The sequence below is a fragment of the Azolla caroliniana genome, unplaced genomic scaffold (genome assembly GCF_043228905.1).
Source record: "Azolla caroliniana isolate FFs.n. ecotype wild unplaced genomic scaffold, voAzoCaro1.0.p SCAF_17, whole genome shotgun sequence".
Lineage (NCBI taxonomy): Eukaryota > Viridiplantae > Streptophyta > Polypodiopsida > Salviniales > Salviniaceae > Azolla > Azolla caroliniana.
The window spans coordinates 13,900,691-13,924,594 of NW_028230452.1; the positions used below are offsets into that span (position 1 = coordinate 13,900,691).

At 37.8% G+C, this 23,904-nt stretch overlaps 2 protein-coding genes and 1 pseudogene across 3 annotated transcripts; 1 reads left to right on the plus strand and 2 right to left on the minus strand.

Moving 5' to 3' along the window:
* Window positions 1-5,540: 5,540 nt before the first annotated feature.
* Window positions 5,541-7,249, minus strand: LOC147853211 (protein CANDIDATE G PROTEIN-COUPLED RECEPTOR 7 pseudogene; annotated as a pseudogene).
* Window positions 7,250-12,001: 4,752 nt separating this feature from the next.
* On the minus strand, window positions 12,002-14,105 carry LOC147853212 (protein SLE2-like). Its single transcript, XM_087333352.1, has 2 exons — window positions 13,958-14,105; window positions 12,002-12,392 (listed from the first exon to the last, which is right to left on the minus strand). The coding sequence occupies exons 1-2, from the start codon at window positions 14,042-14,044 to the stop codon at window positions 12,195-12,197; spliced, it is 285 nt and encodes a 94-aa protein (XP_087189478.1). The 5' UTR covers window positions 14,045-14,105; the 3' UTR covers window positions 12,002-12,194.
* Window positions 14,106-16,264: 2,159 nt separating this feature from the next.
* LOC147853213 (fanconi anemia group E protein FANCE protein) lies at window positions 16,265-19,951 on the plus strand. 2 transcript variants are annotated; one of them, XM_087333609.1, is made up of 3 exons: window positions 16,265-16,585; window positions 18,064-18,269; window positions 18,609-19,951. In XM_087333609.1, the coding sequence occupies exons 1-3, from the start codon at window positions 16,266-16,268 to the stop codon at window positions 19,760-19,762; spliced, it is 1,680 nt and encodes a 559-aa protein (XP_087189735.1). In that variant the 5' UTR covers window position 16,265; the 3' UTR covers window positions 19,763-19,951. The 2 variants fall into 2 exon arrangements, with proteins under 2 accessions (XP_087189735.1, XP_087189736.1); XM_087333610.1 differs by having other exon boundaries at window positions 16,489-16,581.
* The last annotated feature ends 3,953 nt before the right edge of the window (window positions 19,952-23,904 follow it).

The window sequence follows — 23,904 nt, forward strand, 5'->3', positions numbered from 1 at the left end:
AACAACATGCTCAACTCTTTTGCAGCTACTTGTGCATCACTCGCTCCATCAAAAATTGTAGCTAAGAGTCGACTAGAAATATCAAAGGATCGAAGTCGAGCAAAAAGGGCATGTGCACAACGCTTCCCTGATCCAACACCTGGAAATACATGCACAAAATCCAATAACATTGACCTTGACCTTGCTGTTTCATGACATACCCAATGAAGTGTCACTGAGTAAAAGCCCTTCAAACTACTATTTGACCAACCATCAAATGTTATGGAAAATCTTGATTGGCATTTCGATAGCAAATCTATCACCTAACGACGCAACACCACATACATTTCTAGGATAGAACGCTTAATTGTGCGTCTTGACTTTACTTGATATCCAGGTACAATTTGTTGCATGAACTCCTTAAATTCAGGTGATTCCACATGTGCATGGGGCAATGTTCCCTTCACAATATACTTCACGATGGCAGCATCAATTTTCTTCTCTAAAACATGAGATACTCTAGCTGACTCAATTGAAGATTGAATGTGTTGTGATATACCTGAATTTTGGTCTGGGTCGCTTGATAAACGATGCTTTTCTGCTAAATGTTTGGCTATAGTGCCTGTGGATGTTGTAGAAGACCAACAAACATGGCAATGATGGCATCGTCGTCGAGGTGTGCCATTATCCATATAAAATATGATGTGAGCATCTGTCCATGATGTGCGTAGCCTTTTTCTTGAGCTACTTGTTGACCCACGACTAACATCAATTGAAGATGAGTTCATTGCAGCATCAATTTGAGATGATGATTCCATTTTATGGTGTCCTATAAAATTCAATTAACTCAATTAGCACATTTCAAATACATTATAATGAGAAAAATAAATGAAGTAGAAAGTTTGCTAAGTTAGCTAAGAACAGTAAAACAACCATTATGTCTAATGGCAAACATAGAAAGATAGACATGTTAACATAGAAAGATACATTGTTACATTGCTAAGTTAGCTCAACTTGGTGGCTTTTTGAGATTCTTGGGGAGGCAAAGGATTTCAAGACCATAGAATTTCTCATGGAAGACATAGTTAAGGATCAAGTTAGTTTGATACTGAATGCTTTCACAGCTATTGCCAGGGTCTATGCTTATGTTGGAATGCTTGAAGCTTCTGTCACAGCCTTTGAAAGGATGGAGAAATATGATTGTATTCCCAATTCCCATACATTTAACATAATGATTGATGCATTGGTGAAAGCAGGGTTTCCAAAGCAAGCTTATGGGATGTATGATAAGATGCTTCAGCATGTTTTGTTAACAAACTTGTATATATGTAACCTTCTTGTTTATTCCTTCTAGCAAGAAGAGAAACCAGGAGATGTTGCATTATTTAAGATGATGAAAGAAAAGGGAGAAGTGCCCAACATAAACACTTATAATTTCCTTGCCAATGGCCTTTCAAAAGCAGGTGAGGGAAGATGTTAAGTTATGTGATTTAATCAAATTTAGTTATAATTAAATTTGAGAGAGAATTTTGGACCTATATTATGAAGCACCATAAGCCAAATCCCGAGTCTAATAAGCATAAAGATAATGTCAAGAGGAATCTTGTATATATAAATAATTCCATAGAGCAGTAAATCGCAATGAAACTAACATCCCATGCACTGAAGTTCTGGCTGCACAATACAATACAAATATAAAGTAAAGTATTGGGAACAGTGATAAGGGTTCGGCCCAATTTGTGAGAAACCAATTAAATGCAATGGAACTATATGTTATGGTGCACTATACAAATGTAATGCAGAGGAAACCCGGAAATGATAAGGTTTCAATCCAATTTATTAAAAACGATGTGATAATAAATTCCACCATCAAGAGCATGATTTACTTCTCATACATGTCTAAAATGATCTTCAACTCATCAGTCAAAGAGAAGACTGCAATTTTTTCATGTTAACTAAAAGGAAAAACTTAGCCTGTGTTATGGATCATACCTGTGTTATGGAGAGTCTGGAGTCTGAAGAGCAATGAAGTGGTGATTGGAAGTGGTGATTGGTGGTTGCCGCCTCAGCCTGCACAATGCCGCCTGTGTAGTGCGCCTCCTGAATCCTTTCTGTTCGATAGTTGTGTCTGTCTGTCTGTAGATACACTGTAGTTTGTAGTATGTACTTACTACTACTAACTAGTATTAGGTCCATAGTAAAAATAAGAAGGGTATAATTTATAAAATAGAAAATTTAGGAAGGGTATAATTTATAAAATTGAAAATTTAGGGCTAGGGTAAGAACCTATAAACCTATAAACCGAACCAAATTAATAGAAACCGTTAAACCGATAAAACCGATAAACCGATAAACCGATAAATGTTAAACCGAACCGAACCGAAACCAAACCGAACTTTCATTCTTTAAACCAAACCAAACTCATTATATAATTTTGAACCGATAAACCGTTAAGCCACGGTTTAACGGTTCGGTTCGGTTTGAGCCGAAACCGTGCCCATTGCTAGAGATGTCATAGAAGGATCGTCCCACCAGGCCGAATCGGAGATTTGACAACTAGTCGAACCGGAAGACAAAGCCGAATCGACAAGGGTCGAAAAAGGCAAAGTCGACAAGGTGCAAATTGGAATCGACAGAGTCGACCCAACCGAAACACCCAAGGCCACAAAGAAAAATAGATCTGAGTCGGCTAAATCTCCTACCACTAAGTCAATCAATCCTGAAGAAGGGGAGGCTGATGAGACATCGCCGAAATCCTATCACAGGGGCAAGTCATCCAACATGACTCCTAATATAAGTGGTTCAACAAGTGTTGATCGATTGAAGGACTCGAATCGATCACTTCAACACCTAGGAGATCCAGACGAGTTCAAAGGCCAACATAGTTCTATGAACCGGGCCTTGACTACGTCAACTACACCGATGCAGGCGAACCAAGCACATACGACGAAACTATAGTCACATCGGACATCGATACATGACTGATGTCTAATCCCTTTGTTGGATAGGTATTGTTTGAAGACTCGTGAGGTGTATTCTCCTCAGTTGTCGGATCAGAGTGTCTTCCCTCTGTATCCTAATCGGTTCTCCACTTTAGATGTCCATCGAGTGAAGACCTTGAGCGTTTCGTCTTTCAACCTTATTGAATAGGCCCAGACTTTCCGTGTACAATCACCTACAAATGTGATGAAGTACCAAGAACCACCTAGTGATCTCTCAGGCATAGGCCCACATATATCTATGTGCACGAACTCTAGGGGTTGTCGACGTATCGTTTAGTAATGGAGAGAGTGCGAATTTCGGGTCTGTTTCCCATAGCGACAATGCTCGCAGAAGTCCGTCTTCACTTAGAGTTTCGGGATGTAGTCGACCGCCATTAGCCGATCAAGTCTAGCTTGAGACATATGGCCGAGTCGGCCATGCCATAAGTTCGGGTCGATATTTTCGGCTACGTTCACGGCCCCTTCTGGATTGATCGCCATCATTGGATACAAGTTATTGTACTTGTGTTTGTTCCCAATCTTTAGATTTCCTCGGTTGATCATCCATGTCGACTCACTAAGAGTCGTTCTGTACCCATCTTCGGTAGCATGCCGATGGAGACCAAACTCCTTTTTAGTGCGGGTAGATGCCGAACTTGGTGTAGGGTGATCATATTGCCATTTGACAGTTGGATTGGTACTTCTCCAATTCCTGCCCATTGCCTAGTCAGACTATGTTGTTGTTGGATTGGTACAATCTTGCCCATTGCCTAGTCGGATTGTGTCGTTGGCTTCAGCCGAATAGCTCGAAAACCATTTGATGTTTGGGGTTACGTGGAATGTGGCACCGGAGTCCAATAACCACGTATGTGCATCTTGCGCACTGCAGAGAACTTCTCCAATCAAAGAGTCTTCTAAGGAGAGGATTTATCTCGATCGGGTGTTAGCAATGTTGACTTAGTTGCCAATTGGAGAGGGGTTCGAGTCGAATTGTCCTCGATTCCACTCGGATCACCGACCACTCTCTTTCCTCTTGATCGACTAGCAGTCGGAAACATTGTGACCGACTTTTTTGCAATGAGTGCAGAATTCGCCCGACCGACTCGTTCTCGACTTTGACCGTTGTCAGTCTCCCCTCATTTTCGATCGACTATGATTTCGACCAGTTTTGTCGGCTTGTTCTCTCGATCGACTCAATTGGTCGATCGACTCGGTCGAGTGGTGGGCTTCTACCGACTCGTCAATGGTGAGTCCCATCGATTTTCGTCTAATATCCTCAGTGAGGACTTAGCCAACTATTTCCTCTAGATTTAGATTTGGTCGGCTATTGGCAAATGTCGTATGTCGTGCAGAATACTTCCCAACTCGCCGGCAAGCTCAATAGGAGGGCAAGGGCTTTCACTTCTTCTTCGAAGTTGATCCCTTGTGAGGAGAGTTCAAACAACACCCGGCTGAAGGTGTTGATGTGGGAGGTGGCTAGATGGGTCTCTCTTATCTTCATGTTGAATAGTCGTTTTGATGATGAGGACTCCTCATACACATCCTGTAACCTCTCCCATAGTGTTATTTCGTTCTCTCTCTCTCTCTCTCTAACTCTACACTCCAAGATTCAAATCTCTATGTTACAACGTTAGGTTAGAGCTTATATACTCAAGCCCTAACTATTGGACGTGTTCACACTAGTAAGGATACAAAGTGGAAGGAGTCGGCCTTTTATGCCAACAAATCAAACTATTCTAATTTTGATCTTTATAAGACAAAAAATTTCTATCTCCTTGATTTCACATTATTGCAATCTATTTTTAGATTTAATCGAGATAGTTATTGTTTACTCTAGTTATACACGTGTGGATGTTTTATTCAATGGAACACATGATTCTCCAAGGACGTTAAAATATGGTGTAGCTTTGAGGTTTAAAATTATCCTTGTCTTTCAACATTTTAATCTCAATTCAATTGAACATAGGTAAAGGTGTTAAAAACGTACATGTTCACAAAGATTGGGAAGATCGTGTGATCGCAACTTTGTTTCACATTTCATCTCAGTACAATTTGCTCATGTTTTCTATCACGGATTCAAAAGGTTTGCTTAGCAAACTTCCCATGTCATTATTCTATGCACCAACTACTTGAGGAGCGTGTTGAAGTTCGTAACACACATACTATTGTGAACAATTTGCCCTCCTCAAAGAGATGCAACTATAAAGGCAATCCAGATATTAAATTACCTCTGGTTCGGCCATGAGTTAAGGTTAAGTTTTAAAGAGGTCATGTCTCCCCACATAAACCAAATGGTTTGCTTTAAACATTTAATAGGAAAAATTTGGATAAGGTTTAATGCTTAGTCCATGTGACTTGACACATTAGAAAGACAAACATTATTGCCAAAGTTATGATTACATCCAATGAAAAACTAAAACTTCAGATCTATCCCTGAGCAATCATATGATGATGAGATCCGAACCATTTTCAAACAAGCCAAAATTAAAGCCCTAATTAAGCCAATACCATTTGAAGAAAATTGGCAAAGATTCAGAATTACTCTTAATAGTTAACACTAGAAGAATAAGTATGTAACTCATCAATGAACACTGCGACATACCAATATAATCAAGCATCATACAACATCATCTCATCATTTAACACATTTCACAGGAAAAATATTTGAATTTGTTGGCCTCATCTATGAATCCTTTTGACACACTAAGTTGTTGAAACAAATGTGTATGCAAACATACATTAACATTATACAAGATATCGACCAATGTCAGCAAAGTGATTTCAGGCAAGAACACTGCTGCTATTTTAGCCAAACTTCAATTCCCGATCACATTAAACAGAAAACTAGAGCTCAAATTCATCATCTTTTAGTGCTTCAAGAGCTGCTTCCTCCTCCTCTTCATCAAGCACAAAATAGGGATTATGAGGCACAGGACGAAACTTATACCCAGTGAAGATGTAGAAAGCCAGAGTAGCTGTTTCTCTTGCAAGTTCACTCACCCATGTATAATGGTATGAAGTCACAGTTTGCAACGCGAATACCACTATTCTCGTAAAGTATATATATGCCACAACCACCACGTAATACTGCCTGAAAAGTGTTAGCTTCACAAGATTCTTTGCAGCCTTTCCATCAGTGCGAGCCGCCTCACGTAGATGTTTAATCGACCATACAATAGGAAACAGCACTGCGCAGCAACAAACCACATCTACAAGCAAGAAGAGTTGGGTCCAAGTAATCCAGTTTTTGTCTGACAATCCTGCTTCGCCAATCACTACACTTGCAATATTTGCAATTACTTGTAATGGAATTACAACCATAAGGACTTTCTTTTCCTTCCCTTGCAAATACGGCTTCAGAAATGACCACCCAGTGCCAATAAGTACTATCACAGCAAAGAGCATTACTCCTTTCAAGAAGCTGAAAGCATAGAATGGCACATCCCATCCATGCGGAGTCCCTGTCTTCTTTATATAAAACTTCTCTTCAGCATCGGAAAACATATAGAGAGCTTTAAGAACAACAAGCACGCCCATAAGGATGTGGATTCTATGAGCCGTTAATTTCTGTTTCACACATATGTAAATCCAAACACCCGCTAATAAGAAGTAAATCCAAAAGAAGGAGAAATAGAGGGCTGGAAGTTGTGTTTCGCCTTCAGATAAATAATCCTTAGTCTTACCTTCCATGTTATAAATCTTAGTTTTCACTGACATCGACACACTCACTCCTTCTAGGCAGTTTGCAAACATAAGTGTGTATCGATTAGCTCCCGGCGCCCTATAGGTGTCATTATATTTGTTTGTTTTCTTTTCTTGCAAGCTGGCAAAGGTGAATAAAGGGTGGATCGATGAGCTTTGTAGTACACATTCGATGGATTTCTCTTCTAGTTCTCTGCTTACTTGAATCCAATCATCTTCTGTGGCTAGAAAGAAACCCATGTATGTAAGTGGAAACTTACTAGCTTGTGAACTTTTCCATTCCACATCCTCCACAAATATCTCTAGAAAACCTGCCCTTGTATAACCAAACATTTCTAGTGTGATTAAACCTCTGTTATCATCATTAATGATGAGATGATCTATTCCTGCTTGTCCCATTTGTATCCATTGTGAAGAAACAAATATGATTGCAGTTATCCACAAAATCCATCTATTTGTTTCCATCTCATAAAAGCTTATGTCAACGTGGAAACCCAAATAAAGATCTACTTTGCACAGAAATAACCTGTGTCCTACGCAATGCTTCTTTCCCTGTGTTAAAGATATGAAGTAAGTGAAAATCATCAGACATGAGTCAAAAACACAAACTTTGTAAATACGAGAATTGGTTATAAAAAAGGCCTAGATGTGGTCGTATAAATCCTCGGACGTGGTCATATACATGCCTATAAGTGGTCATATATGAATCACTACATGCAATCATATAATTATGGTGATTAAATGATTATTATATTTCAATTATATATGTAGAGACGCAACTGCGCTCATATAATGAACTAAATGTGATCAAATAACCGTGGTGGTGTAAATGCCTATATTTCAATCATGTAAAGACATAAATGTGGTCGAATTAATGACCTTAATGTGGCCATGCAAATCCCTACATTTCAATAATATGATCGCCAAAATACCTATCTGAATGTGACGATCTACACTCCTTACTTTGCAATCATATGTTGGGAGTAAACGGGGTTATGCTAAGCCTCGACAGAGATTAGCAAGCTCAGTTTTTTCAGACAGAAAAACACGAGGGAAATTCTTTATCTTTCGGTCATATGGGGGGCCAAGAAGTGGTTAGGGACGGTGGTAAAAATAAATAAATAAGACCCATTAGGGTTTCCAATCGTACGCTCTGCGTTATGAAAAGAGAACGACAGATCGATCCAATCGGAAACAACGCACAGAGCAGAGAGGAGGAAAGGGAAAAAAGAAAAGAAAAGAAGAACAGGGGTCATGGAGGAGCACTTACTTTCTTTCTTTCTTTCTCTGTGCGGAGCGATCTCTGAGCCTCGGTCTGCGACTGTTGTCTCTGTGTTGTTCACTCTTCATGGTATATTTTCTCCTCTGTTTCCCATGTGTTCTCTGGTGTGGCATATTCTGAAACATATTTACAAAAGTAGCCCCTCCCTCCCTTTCTTCACCTCATGGAAGAAGCTAGCAATGGGACCGGTTCGGTTCGGTTTCTTTGCCTTGAAACCAAACTGAACTGAACCAAACCATTTATATAAAACAAAAGCCAAACCAAACCATTTAAGAAAAGGTAAACCAAACTATTTAAACCAAAACGAAGCAAACCAAACCATTTATATAAAACAAAAGCCAAACCAAACCAAACCGTTTATGAACTTTAAAGCTATTAAACCAAACCATTTAAGAAAAGGTAAACCAAACTATTTAAACCAAAACGAAGCAAACCAAACCATTTATATAAAACAAAAGTCAAACCAAACCAAACCGTTTATGAACTTTAAAGCCATTAAACCAAACCATTTAAGAAAAGGTAAACCAAACTATTTAAACCAAAACGAAGTAAACCAAACCATTTATATAAAACAAAAGCCAAACCAAACCGTTTATAAACTTTAAAGCCATTAAACCAATCCATTTAAGAAAAGGTAAACCAAACTATTTAAACTAAAAACGTTTAGGGAAAAGTTGAAACCAGCCATTTAATAAAAGATTTAAACATAATCACATTTAAGCTAAATTAATTAAAATATATTAAATTAAATTAGCATTTATGTTTAATCAATTAAATAGATAAATAAGCATTAGTTATACCATTAAATTTATATAAAATAAAAACCAAACCAAACTGTTTATGAACTTTCAAGCTATTGAACCAAACCATTTAAAGAAAGGTAAACCAAACTATTTAAACCAAAAACGTTTAGGGAAAAGTTAAAACCAAACCGAGCCATTTAATAAAAAATTTAAACATGATCACATTTAAGCCAAATTAATTAAAAAATTAAGTAAATTAAATAAACATTATGTTTAATTAATTAAATAGATAAACAAGCATTAATTACGCCATTAAATTTATATAAAACAAAAACCAACCAAACCGTTTATGAACTTTCAAGACATTAAACTAAACCATTTAATAAAAGGTAAACCAACCTATTTAAACCAGAACCGTTTAGGGAAAAGTTAAAACCAAACCGACCCATTTAATAAAAAATTTAAACCTAATCACATTTAAGTCAAACCAATTAAATAAATTAAAATACATTAAATTAAATAAACCTTTATGTTTAATTAGTTAAATAAATAAATAAGCATTAAATTACACCATTAGATTAAATCAATATTTAAGTTAAGTGAATTAAATCAATAAAAAACATTAATTAAACTATTAAATTACATAAACATTTATGGGATAAAAAAAGTTAGCCTATAAACCACTTAAACCGATAAACCCCAATTTCAAAACCAAACCAAGCCGTTTATTAATAATTAAAATTAAACCAAACCATTTAATTATTTGGGAACTTATAAACCTTTAAATTATGGCTTAGTGGTTCGGTTCGACTTGAGAGTGTCAAACCTAAACCGTTTAAAAATTTTGAAACTTGACCGAATCGAACTGAACCACGAAATTGTTAAACCAAACCGTTAAAACTAGTTTAGTTCTGGTTTTTTCAACTTAGATCAAAATTCAAATTTTAAATTTTAAAATATTTCATTATTTTAAATTTTAATTTCATATGTCAATTTCTACAACCTCCATCTTGCGTTGAGGCAATACAAACATTAATGAACTTCTTTAGTAGGAAATTTTCCTCACTAGAAGATTATCTTCACCATTCTAGAATCTCTCTCCACACATTCTTTTTTTTTTGTAAAAGCACACAATTATATTAATTGTATGTAAAATCCACTTAGTTACAACACTTCTTACTCTTTTCTACCTATCATATGCCTATGTAGGGAGAGGGGTGTCCTATAATGCAATATTAAAAAACCTAAATATGCATTTGAGGAAATGATCCCCACATGCTCTAACATCCAAAAATTTCACATGAGAATACCTTTTAGCTTCTTTATATAGGCTTTCACCACATGTCTATTATTGAGGTCTCAAAAAACAACGGGTTAAAACTTGCCAAATGTCCAATAAGTACTTCTAAATGGTACACGTTATAGGACATTTAATGAACCTATGTGTATTGTTCTTCAATGGAACGGTGCAAAAAAAACAAGTGTCAAACCCTAGTCCTCGTCTCTTTAAGACCGAACCTAATGGGAGCCCACCGATCATGACTCTCCATATCAGGTGGATCAACGCTCTCTTTCTCTCTCTCTCTCTCTCTCTCTCTCTCTCTCTTATTTTTTTTATTCTACTATTTATTGTAATTACCTTACCCTACTGGTAAGCTGTTAGCACTACAAGCACTATGTTGTGGGTTCAAAACCCAACTTCCTTACCTCTCTATTATATACTTCTTATATATCTCCTAATTCACTAGATGCCACTGTGGAATGTAGGGGTTAAACCCATGACCACCTAGGCTCCACTAGGCAATCTTACCATTTGAGCTACATCCATTGTCTCTTTCTCCTTTTCTCTCTCTCTATCTTTTATATCCTTATCTCATGCTTACATTAAAATCTAGCTCTAACAATACAACCCTTTCTCATTGACAATTTTATTATTTACCATATTGTGGTGTCCCTTTCATGCAAGAGCATGCATTTGAACACACCACTCTTTTAGCCACTCCCGTTTAGCACATCACCCATTTTAGCCCACCCTTTTAGCACACCATTTTGGGACACTTGTAGCTAGGCCGTCCCAAAATGGGTTCTTTGTATCTTCTATATATTGAATGATAAGTATGAAGCTAGCTAGACTGGTTTTGATCTCTTATGTGCATTTCACAATATTAAAAGAGAATGCGGCGTGATCTCACAAAAGACTTTGTAGATAAGTTAGGTTAAATTATGTCAACTCCTATTGCAATGGTCCCTCTAAAAGGAGAATCCTAATTTTACTTAAACCCATAGTCCCTCTAGCATATAGCTCATTATACTAATTCCACATCAAGTACATGATTCCATGCCTACCCTCAAGTAGTCTATTAGACAACAAACATGTTTTCATTAATTTAACTTGAACCATGATAATAGTGGGATTCGAACCCACGTCCTTTACGTAAGGAATCTGAATCTGGCACCTTTGACTAACTTGGCCATCTTATCTACTTTAGGAGCACAATGTACAATTATGATGAATTATGTTGGAATTATATAAGTACTTGAAGGAACATACTTAAAAAGATTTTAGTACATTTGAGCACATTGGACGTGCCATTAGAACCCACCGTTCATTTACATGTTTAAATAGTTAGTTTTGAAATGATTGTACTCAAAATGCTTCTACCTTAGTCATGGGAAAAAACATGGTTGCTTGAATTACTCAAGCTTTTACACCTTCATGTTGTCATCCTCATTGCATTTAAACCATAAATGTAGTCCTTGTAAAAAGGAGAATCGTGATTTTACTTAAACCATAAATGTTGTTCTTTTGGAAGGAGAACCTTCATCTGGCTCATTCTTTTGCAATTCCATGCTCACCACCTCAAGTAGTCATTTAGATAACAAACACGTTCACCCATTATACTAATTCTACCATCTAATTTAATTTGATAATAAGATATACATACATTATGCAATTCCATCCTTACCTATTGGCAACATCACAATTTGTTCTTGGATTCTTCTTCTTTGTGGGTCACCTATGGCATGTTTGTGATAGGGACAATCGACAAATGTATGGTTTTAGTAGTGTGCTTGCCAATGGGTGTTGGAATGGTTAGTTACCAAACTCACACTTTTCCTTCTCCAATCATATAATGAATTGAAATCACATGCATAAAAAGGTCCAATGTTCCCTTTGAAGATCAAGAGAAACACTAATGAATAGAGAAAGTTCCACATTCTATTGACACTTTTGACTTAAAATCTTACACATTAGGATAAACAAACAAAGTCGAAATGCTCCAATTGAAATATTGAGAACTTGCACAACAACATTTAAACGAAGGTGAACTTCAACATTGTATTAAGGCTTACAAATTTTACACATTGGAAAGTTGACCGAGTATAAATAGACAATAATTACATACTTTTTTGTTCTACATATGTATTTACGACACTCTTCTATTCATATATAAGAGATATATTTATTCAAGATCCTTCAAAGAGAAAGTGGATGGATTTGATCTATTAATTATTGGATGTATCACTAGGACTAGTTCGATACTTCGATTCATCTATTTCAATGCCTTGTTCCTTCGCAGCCTCCTCTCCCGATTGGCCTGTGCGTGCCAACCCGCCTTTCCTCCCCATCTCTTGATAACCTTCCTTCCCAATTTGTGCTGCCCTTGTTTGTCCACCCTTATGTGCCCCTTCTTTCACATGCTCCTAAGCACATTCCAAATACTTTTTACCATCCAATATGTAGCGATAGTAAATAATATGGCTTTTAAAACACATTTCATCAACAAGTAGCTAATAATACGGCTTTTAAAACACATTTCATCAGAAATAGATTGTATACATAGACATGATCAAACACAAAACAATGCTTTGTTTGTGACAAATGGCCACATCTTGGATGCCTCTCCAAATTTTACTCTTATTAACAAGAAAAACAATCAATCATCAACCAAATGACATAAAACCAAACTCTTACCTACCAAATAGTTACACAAGTTTTGCAAAAAACCATTCTTTTCGCAAATGTTTGCCCCACACACACATTCATTAAAGCAAGTGAAGTAAACCTATCTCCCCCAATTCTCAAGTTCTTTCAAGTCGATGAAACATGCAACAACCAAATTGCCAAGATACAAGACAAAATCAAGTTTCAAGTTCCATAGTCAACTTTATTCTCAATACATAAAGTTCCAGGTTGTATATTCAACCTCTATACAACCTTATTATTCTCAGTTACCATTGTCCAAAAGTACACATCACGTACAATTTTACTTTGTATGACAACAAAAAGACAATATTTTAACAACTGATCTCAGGAAAAACATGAAGCTCTAAATTGTATGGCCAATGAAATTCATTATCAAATTTATGAGCAAATTTATCAAAATGTACACGACATCCATGCAAACATTGGCAAGAAACACTCTCCAAATCCGTTCATACACAATTCTTCCACAAGTTCACACAACTACCAATTACATTAATACATTAAACACACGCAAATAGCAAGAAAATAACAAAATCTAACAACATCACTATCAATGAGTACTAACAACAATCACATTGTTGATGAGCATGAGAACAATTTGTTACAACATGAACCCTAATCCTTTGAAATCAATCAACAAGTTGAAAGGGGGCAAACAAGTCTTTAAACACATGGGGATGGATCCTCATAAAAACATGGATGTAATTAAGAGTAGTTCCAAAGCAATGATGTTAGAATTAGAAAACACTTTTAAGTATAAAATATAAAGAAATTCGGAATACATCCTAATTAAGAATTTTTGTTTGTATACATCTTAATTAAGAAATTCTGATTACATCTTCATTGAGATATTAAACAACATCGTTGTTGTTTTATTTGTTTGGACCACAATATGATTAATGAATTCGTATCCTGATTACCAATCGAGAAAGTTAATGCAAATCAATGCACGAGTATTAAAAGTTTCGGATCACATCTTAAATTAAGAAGCTCTTGATTTATCACCTAATTGTTTTTAGACCAGAATCTGATTAATGAATTTGAAATTCCGATTATTACTAATCAAGTAAGCTAATCCATAAAACTAATCCAAAAAGGTGACAGCATCAAATTGAAGCAAATCAAAGATCAGAGTCATTGAACATGGATGGTGAGCAAAAACACAGAATTAAAAGAAGAACGAAACAGAGCAGAGGGCATGGATCCTTGAACAGAGGGAGAAAAGAACAGGAAGATTTAAACTGTGTGTCTGTATGTGGATGTGGAGATTTGAGAGCTTTACATAGGCTTCTTTGGAGGTGTAGGCGAGGCCTTGCTTGTCAGGGTCATCGGAAGGGAGATGGGTTCCTGAGAGATTGGGCAGAGACATGGTCTGCAAAACCTCAGAAATTAAAATATGAAAAACAAACAAGATCAAGAAGAAGAAGAAGAAGAAGAAAGGAAGCAGAGAAACAGAGAGAGAAAGGATTGAACTATATAAAGAGAGGAAGAAAACAGAAAAAGACTCTCTTTTTTTTTTCTTTTGGTAATGGATAAGGTTAAGAGAGACACGCGGCTCCATTTCTAGAAACAAATCTCTTGCATTTTTAGAACAAATCTCTGGTTGCAACACGTAGAGAGCCTGTCTGGTTTCTCTATCATCACCATCCATCACCATAAACCCTAAACCCTAAACCTTAAACCCTAAACCCATCACTATCATCACCATCCCCCATCACCACCCCAAATCCGGAAAACATGTCTAGAGACACACGCGCCGATTGTTTGATTTACCTTTGCGCAAAATGTTCGATCGGTGCTTGCACCCAAATGACCCCAAATCCTAAACCCTAAACCCTATTGTTAGTGTCTAGAACTAGCGTAGGACAGATCATCGGAGGGACATCTCGATCGAGCGTCCCTCGTCCGTCGGATGAATAAACAAATAAACAAATTTGGGTTTCGGTCCTTGGTACTTCTGTTGGTTGTTGGAAGGGGGGGGGTCACTAGTTGGGTTTCCGCTAGGCCTCGATAGAGGTACTCTGGTTTGATCCGATGCTCTCTTTAGAAATTCGCTGATGAAAGTTAACGAGAATCCATGAATTTGTGAAAGAGAAACTTGATGTGGTAGTACAAAATATTGCCCCATCTAGTCAACCTAGGAGGCTAAGCAAGTAAGGAGTATATAGGTCCAAAGGTGCAAGTTGTAAGGCCCAAATGACATGGGCATGCTTTGTGCGTCCCCATCTAAGGTTTTCGAAATGCATGATTTTATAAAGAGGCCCGATGGAATAGCAAGAACTTGTAACTCTCGATATGTCCAATAAGGTTAGGTCGAGTCAAATAAATTCTTAGGTCAAGTCCCCACCCACGTAACTCATACACCATTCTTAAAGGGTTGGACAATGTGGAGAGTCGGCCCTCGTAACCACTACTTAATTCATGGAGAACCCGACTAGATAATTTTAAGAACATTTATCTATTGAAAGAGTATGGTCTAGTCAAGTGTGTAAGAACTTGCTTTCTCTCCCGGATCAAGTCAAGTCAAGTTAAGTAAAATTAAAACACAAAGAAGAGTCAAGAGAAGTACATTCTCTTGTAATTCATAACATTCAATGGATTCCATTTCTAGAAGAGTTTAGAATCAGGTCAAGTCAAGTAAAAAACCAAAGAATAGTCAAGGCAAGTAAAAACTAGAAGAGCACGTTCTCTTGTAATTCATAACATTCAATGGACTTCAATTTCTAGAAGACTTAAAGAATTGTTTCTTCAGGTCAAGTCAAACCAGGTCAAACTCAAAGAAGAGGCAAGGTGGGTCAAAGGCAAGTCAATTAGAAGGTCAAATTCTGTTATATACATATGTAGTTCATAACATTGAATGGACTTCCATTTCTAGAAGACTTAAAGAATTGTTTCTTCAGGTCAAGTCAAATCAGGTCAAACCCAAAGAAGAGTCAAGGTGGGTCAAAGGCAAGTCAATTAGAAGGTCAAATTAGTTATATACATAAGTAGTTGATAACATTCAATGGACGTTCATTTCTAGAAGACTTAAAGAATCGTTTCTTCAGGTCAAGTCAAATCAGGTCAAAACCAAAGAAGAGTCAATATGGATCAAAGTCAAGTCAATTAGAAGGTCAAATTCTGTTATTATGTATACATAAGTAGTTCATAACATTCAATGGACTTCCATTTCTAGAAGAGTCAATATGGATCAAAGTCAAGTCAATTAGAAGGTCAAATTCTGTTATATACATCTGTAGTTCATAACATTGAATGGACTTCCATTTCTAGAAGACTTAAAGAATTGTTTCTTCAGGTCAAGTCAAATCAGGTCAAACCCAAAGAAGAGTCAAGGTGGGTCAAAGGCAAGTCAATTAGAAGGTCAAATTAGTTATATACATAAGTAGTTGATAACATTCAATGGACGTTTATTTCTAGAAGACTTAAAGAATCGTTTCTTCAGGTCAAGTCAAATCAGGTCAAAACCAAAGAAGAGTCAATATGGATCAAAGTCAAGTCAATTAGAAGGTCAAATTCTGTTATTATGTATACATAAGTAGTTCATAACATTCAATGGACTTCCATTTCTAGCAGAGGAATGAGTAGTCTCCATGGATGAAGACTTTCGATCTGCTCTGAGGGAATGGCAGCCACTGATTCGGATCCTACTCGGCCTTTCACCATCATCATCATCTCCTGTGGGATCAGCCATTGATTGGGTGAGATCGCATGGCTTCTCTGCCCCTGTTCCAGACCCGCAGCAGAGAAGAACATGCCTCTCCACTCGGCTATGGCGACTCCTCCCACATCTCCTCTCCGTTAAGGTCACTGTTGCTAGCTCTTCCGACAGCTGCTTCCATGACCAAGAAGGACATGCACAGGAGGAGAAGAAGATCAAGAAAAGGCCCAAAACTTCAACAACCCTAGGCAAGTGAGGGCTCGAATCTTTTTACAGTATGTTCTTGTGTTCTCTTCTCTTGTGGTTTGTGTGTGTTTCTTTGGGGGAAGTATGTGTGTGTGTGTTTGAAAGAAAGAAATGCTCACTACTAAAGCTATTTGTCTATACAGTAGTTATCTTTTCTTGTTTCCCTCTTTGTTTTCGGATTCTTATCAAATGATCCCGGGCAAAACCTCGGATGTAGAGATTGAATCTCTTGATTGTAGCTTTGAAGTTGCTCCGTTGATAGTCTAATGAATTGATCAAATATCGAAGAAGAGAGAGAGAGAGAGAGAGAGAGAGAGAGAGAGAGAGAGAGAGAGAGAGAGAGAGAGAGAGAGAGAGAGAGGGATCCGAACCCTCAGTACATATGAGCTATACAACGGAATAGCAATCCAGCGCGTTAGACCTCTCCGCCAAAACAGTATATAGGCCAAAACAATGTTCCTTGAGACCCACCAACAGATTGTAACTGAAATCATTGTTCTGCCTATACAGACAATGAATGGAACAAAAGAAGACATGATGAAACAATGTAAAAGTCGACAAGACCAATGTATGCAAGAGTCCAAACCTTTAGTGAAATTCTGTGTACTAAAATAAAGATGCATTACAAAAGAAAGTTACAAGAGCGATGTGGATTTGCAGCATCGGGAGCTCATATGGAAACACGGGGAAAAGCGGACATACTTTAAAATCCTTGAGAGGCTAAAAACATGTCTCATAGAACCAGAAGAAACGTGTGAAGCACTTTGTGACTATCATAATATAAGTAGGATACAAAAAACAACAATAAATCATAGGGGCTCAAGATATCCAGACACAATGGCAGAGGGGATACGGGCAACTCTCTTTGGAGTTTCTGCAAATGCCAAAATTGGTGGAAATACATGATAATGGAAGGCTGGTTAAGTAAAAACCCCTTCAAATCGAAAGATTTAGTTTGGTATAAGTTGGTGGGTGGGTTTCTGGTTGTTGCTACCGTCTCAAAATGCAGCATTTCAAATGGTTCCTGGTTCGTTTGTACTACACAGCCGAGAATACTTGTTTCGATATGTTTTGATCGGTCCCAGTGACACAAGTGTATGGTCTCTACTATCCAAAGTGTCCAGGAAATCAGGCATCTGCATAATTGGATTTGTGGCAAACTGAAACTAGAAGTCTCTGTGCAATCATGTGTGGTGGTTGTCATTCACTTTTTGTGGTTCAGGGGCTGTCGCCATAGTTGGACTAACTCGAATGCATTTATCTTTGATTTCCATCACAGGATGTAGTCATATTTACTCTTTAAGAGGTTTCCTTCACTGGCAATTCGAATCATGTTACCAAGGATGACTTGGCTCCTTGGCATGCAACTGTCTCGTTGGGTTGTTTGTTTGACATGTAGTTTTTTGGGGATTTTATGTACACCATACTCGTTAATACAGCTACTCACTAAGAGAGAGAGACAAAGAGTGAAATTATGCATGCAGTTGTCTATGGATGGAAACCTTGCCCACCATAGCCCAAACGAACATCCTTTCTTTCCTCATAGAAGAACACCATATGTTCCATGCCAAGGACCTCGAGTTTCTCGCTCTACATATTCTCTCAGCTGCTCAACTTGATTTTTGGGTTCAACATGCCGCAGAAACTCTCCTCTTGACTATCAGAGGGTCTGGGGACAAGCTCATCGAAGGTAAAATCGTCTCATTGTTTTTGGTTGTTTATATCAAATTTGTGAAAAAAAACTGGCTCACTACTGGTCATGTTTTACTTTGTCTCTTGCATTCAGTTGTCAAGATAAAAGTGGGGAAATACTAAAGTACCTAAATTTAAAAAATGAGACTAAAATACCCCCTCTTTGTAGTAATATATTTGTACTACAGATGCATGTTTTGGTACTGTTTGAAGACTTATCAGTATGTTTGCAAATATTCAAAAAGCTAGGGGTAATATGGTGGTTGGTCCTATAACAAACTGACTAAAGAAAAAAAATTGGTTTATTGCTTAAAATGCTTTATCTTATGTGATGTAGTGAAGGAGCCAATAGCTATTCCATTGCCTGGTTGGCTTCTTCACTATAAGGAACAGCCTCCTGTTCTCCCATGGTTACCATCATCCTACTCAAACAAGTGCATTGAAAAGAACATTGTTGAGGCACCAAAAACTGGCCCTGGGGATATCCCACACAATTTGAATGATGCCCAATGCCATCGAAAAGATATTGAACACCATGTAAACGATGTCAAATGTTATGTGGATGAATGCATTCTAGACAAAGAAGAGAAGGAGAAAGAGCACCTTGATGATGGCGAGGCTTTGCAAAATGAAGACGAGATTATTGCATTACAGACCCCACCATGTGTTGATGAGGGCCGAAAAGAACCCTCTCCAACCGGTCATGGCGTTGATTTACATGCGCTTGCTCAGTCCTTAAGAGAGGCTTGGCTTGAAAGACAACCAACCTCAGATGACTTGGAAGTTTTGCATGCATTATCAGATCCAGTCGCCTTTCTTGACATATTGATGCCATGGACAATGGAAGATGATTTTCTGCTTGATGCATTAGATATTCTTATGACCAAAGATAGTGGGTATCTCTGGTCGTCGCAAATTATGAGTTTCTTTCTTCTACCAAAGGTCTTACATTTAGAGATTCCGGCTTCACGATTTCTAACTTCAGCGGTTATGCAAGCTGCACGAGTTCACACACGGGCAGCCATTGATGCTCTATTTCTTCCTTTGGTGCTTATCAAGAAAGGGCTTAACGAAGCTCAATGTGATGTTATGAACCGTGTTGTGAAGGAATGTATGGCAGATCATCATCTATTGTCCTTTTGTGAGAAGGTGTTTATAAAGAACAAAAGGCATTTATTGCCTTTCACTCCTCCTTTTCAAATATTGTGCACAACAAGGCTTGTCTGGACCGAACCTGTGTGCTCGATTATTCAAAGTATTTTGAGCCGAATGGTATCAGTTGATGAAGAGTTGCTTAGTGTGATCATTAATGCTTGCAGTGAGGAAGTAGGAAGTTTGTCAAAGTCCTTGAAATTCAGTAACTTGCTTTTATGCATTATCTCAAGGTTCGGACCATGTTTGAAACCATATAGGTCCATGATTCAAAGGGTTTGTCAAAGAACTCAAACTTTCATGACAACATCTTTGATAACTAAGTCTTCGGCTTTGTGACCTCATAGTAGGTATAGCTTCTTTGCTTGTTTCAAAAATGTAATGAGATGTAGATATATGGTGAGCTTGCAGAGATCCTAGTTTCAATATTCTTTTCATATGAATTTAGAGTTAGAAAGGAATTTTCTTTTAGTTGAAATTGTTGATTTTAAGCTTTACAATTTTATGAACTATGTGGTTTGGCCTCTTGAGTATGAGAGGCGTTTACATCAATTCGATTGTGGATTCCATAATTCCAGATTTTTTAAGTGAATGCAAGTTAGATTTGTGTAAATAAAATAAATGTAACGAGAAAAAATAAATTAGCTTGAAGAAATTTCAGAAGTTAATTTAGTTTTCCAGATTACATAAGAGGTCGTTTATCTCAATTAACTTTTGCTTGCTAGGTCCAATTAACTTTTACATAAGAAATTTCAGAAGTTAATTTAGTTTTCCAGATTACATAAGAGGTCGTTTAGCTTTCATTTATGTTTATGCATTAACATATTAGTGTCTTTGTGATTAATTATATAATACTTGAATTTTTGAATTTTTAAGATTCTCAAGAGTTTAAAAGTAATGGGTTCCTACATAAATCTACTTGATGCTGTAATGTTGGAGAGGGACATATGGATACAAATAATTTAAATATTTTTTTCTTTTTGAAAAAAAAAAGTTACTACTCTTTATGAAGAGCACTAAGATCATATCTTTGTATCATAATTGGGATTATTTTTTGGATTCGGCAAATGGCTCAATTCAACCTAAGATTTATGTAATGGTTGAATAATTTCAGTAGCTAATGCCACCAATTTTTTGCATTTCAATGGAGGTGAGATAAAAATGCCCAAGCACAATATTTAGAAGCAAAATTAGAAGATTGATTTGTTAAACAAATGAAAAAAACAAAGGTCTTTTAAAAGAGTATATGAGAAACCTTGCAAAGAATATTCAAGCTTTGCATTCAAACCTAACATAAAGGCAACATTTGAGAGGGTTCATTTATTAGGATATTTATTTAATTCCCATACCTCCTAATATCTTTTGGGGTTCCTTGATAATCTGAACATACTTTTGATGGAGTTTTTCTAACATATTTGGCTATCATAATACATGGCTCCCTTTTTGTCCAATTACTTTAGACTCGGATCCAAAAATTGTTTCATGTTTTCCGACGTATTCTGCAATTTGGCTATCATAATACATGGCTCCCTTTTTATCCAAATACTCTAGACTCACATCCCAAAATTGTTTCATGTTTCAAGCATGTTTTGCAATCCCTTTAACATAACCTTCTTCCAATAGATTTCGTCTAATGTATCTATAGTTGCTATTAGATGGAACCGAAATTTCTCAATTTAGTATTTTCTATAACTAGAAGTTGTGAAACATTTTTTGCTTTGGTTTGTTTGAAGCTCTTAGTTGAATGTTTGCTTCTACCTTTAAGATGTATGCCAAAGGTAGTTGCACTTCATAGCAGATGTGAATATTCACTTCAATTTTTACAATAGTCAAACTATTTTAAAGACACGAGAGAAGATTTTGGTGGATAACCTAGATTTGGTATGGCGAGTCTAAAATCAAGGGGCACATCACCCTGGTTATTGTCGGTACTAAGCTTCCCACATGCCCCTATGATTTAGTTTGTCAACAAAGCCTAGGCATCGAATTCCCCAAACTAGCAAACTAGACAATGAGTTCTCTTGCTCATTAGATAACTTTCGAGAGCTCTGTTAATGCCAAGCATGGCTGCTAAATGTCAAGGCATTATCACATCGGTTCACTCCCTACATATATGATGGAAGGGTGAGGTGCATCCACTCAAACAACATTGAGAAGTTGAATGATTATGGTTGCATCATTTCACTTCTTTTCTTTTCTTCTTAGCCAACTACTAGTTTGTGGTCCTAGTTGAAATGATGGTTACAATCCATTAGTGTCATCGGGTTTCAACTCTGAGGAAACAATTTTGTCAAAATGGATAAGGAAAGAAAAGGTTGCTTCAACATGGGTTCCTAGAACAAATCCAATGGGGACAAAGGTCTGGAGTTGTTGAAATTCAAAATTGTCATTAGCCTCAAGTGTTAATTTCCCCAACAACTATATGCCTTTTTGGTCTTCCAAATGATTCTTTTGATAGTGAAATTATGAAGAATTTTGGTATTACCATTGTTGTTGAGCAAATGTTGGACGTTGACATGTATATGAAGATACTACTTTGTGGTGGTTATTTTACTATCTTGAGGGGAATCAATATTCACAATGCCTTATTCAAGCAATCCCACCTTTGGGAAAACATTCTGGCAACAAGAACGATTGTTTGTTCACATTGTTCCCTTGAAGACTTGTCAACTTAGCCTCATTTTCGAGAATATTCACGTGTTATTTCTTGTTGAGAATCAAGCTCAACTTGGTCTAGTGTGTGAACTCACCTTAAGAGTGAATAGACACTCCAACGGTCAAGAGTCACCATTAAGTCACCTCTTTGTATTCTAGCATTTAGTATGAGTCATAGAATCATATTCTATGACACATAACTTATGAGCTTTCACATTCCCCATGCTCCATGAGCCTTGTAGTTAATGAAGAGAGAGGGTGACTACATAAAGCACCCTCCTCCCACCTTGTATAGTGTTGAGTCTTTCTCCTTTGCCAATATACTTTTACCTTGCGTATTCTCTGTGTTTCTCTCTCTCTCTCTCTCTCTCTCTCTCTCTTACACACACACACACACATAACTCACATCTCTTTCGCTTCACAAGAATCCATCTCTTGATTCTTTACATGGTATCAGAGCGATTTGGTAGCTTGATCTAGCCCATTCGCCTTATCGTGATTGTGTGTTGAGCTCCACGCCGACGACCAAGAATCGGCTCATCGCTATCGTAGCTTCGCTACATAGCACGCATTCGAAGAGAGAAGAAGAAGAAGAAGAACCGACATAATGAATACTCAAATGGGGAGCGCTCTCCCTACCGAGAATTTGGATCGAAACAACTTCGCATCTTGGGAGTACAAGATGCACCAATACCTTGTCGGACAAGGCTATTGGAGCTACATCAAAGGAGCACATGAAGACCGACCCGTCGAAGCGGCTCCTGGATACATGACATTGGAGCAAGCCGCAAGCCGCGTGATGTATTGTTTGGCGACATGTGTTCACGACCACATGCTCGGTTACATTCGAGAAGCCAAGACGCCGAAGGAAGCGTGGGAAAATCTACGAAAGATTTACGCTGCTAACACGACCGCGAGGAAGCTTCAACTCCGCCAAGAGTTGAACAACATTCAACAAAGGGACATGTCCATCACGACATACACCTCAAAGATCAAGGAGCTTTGCGATTTGCTCGGCTCAATAAGCGTAAATATCGATGATAATGAGATGGTTCAAATATGCCTTGGCAGCCTCGCACCACGGTTCGGCGTGATAGAAACCGCCGTTCTAGCACGGGAGAAATCTCCCTCCTTTTTCGAGCTCCAATCAATGCTATTGGTCGAAGAAAACCACGTGCGTACAATGAGCAATGAGTCGGAAGGCCACATGTTCTACAGGCAATCGAACGGAGGAAGAGGACGTGGACGAGCGAGAGGCCGATTCGGCCAAGGACAAGGCGGACGAGGTTCGACCTACGATAACAACTCCCAATTTCGGCCGCAAAACGGAAGCCAACGAGGAACCTTCGCAAGAAGGGGGAGCTTCCACTTCGGCTCGAGCCGTCAAAACGCAACCAAATGCGGATATTGCGGAAAGCTCGGCCATCACGAAGAAGAGTGCCGAAAGAAGATGCGTGAATCGGCTTCCACAAGCCGACAAATCACGAATTACGTGCACAATTCCGACTACGAAGAGTATAGCGGAATGTACGGGCACAACTCCGACTACGAAGATCGTAGTGGAATGTATGCACACAACTTCGACCGTGGCGGAATGTTCATGATGAAACATAGAGCAAACTCTATGTCGGCCGCTACCTCAACTAGTGCCTCCGGTCCGGAAGACGTATGGTTCGTTGATTCCGGTGCCTCGAACCATATGACATCGCATCAAGAATGGTTCCAAGAACTTCGAGAGCCGGACCGACCCGACTATGTCGAAACCGGAGACGACGCTACGCACCCAATTTGGCACATCGACAATGTTCCGTTCGGAAAAGAAGGTA

Coding starts and splice junctions, on each gene's coding strand:
- LOC147853213 (XM_087333609.1), top strand. CDS start 16,266: ATGGATGAAGACTTTCGATCTGCTCTGAGGGAATGGCAGCCACTGATT. Junction 16,586..18,063: donor ACTTCAACAACCCTAGGCAA/GTGAGGGCTCGA, acceptor TTATGCATGCAG/TTGTCTATGGATGGAAACCT. Junction 18,270..18,608: donor TGGGGACAAGCTCATCGAAG/GTAAAATCGTCT, acceptor TATGTGATGTAG/TGAAGGAGCCAATAGCTATT.
- LOC147853212 (XM_087333352.1), bottom strand. CDS start 14,044: ATGTCTCTGCCCAATCTCTCAGGAACCCATCTCCCTTCCGATGACCCT. Junction 12,393..13,957: donor ACACCTCCAAAGAAGCCTAT/GTAAAGCTCTCA, acceptor GAATGTGCTTAG/GAGCATGTGAAAGAAGGGGC.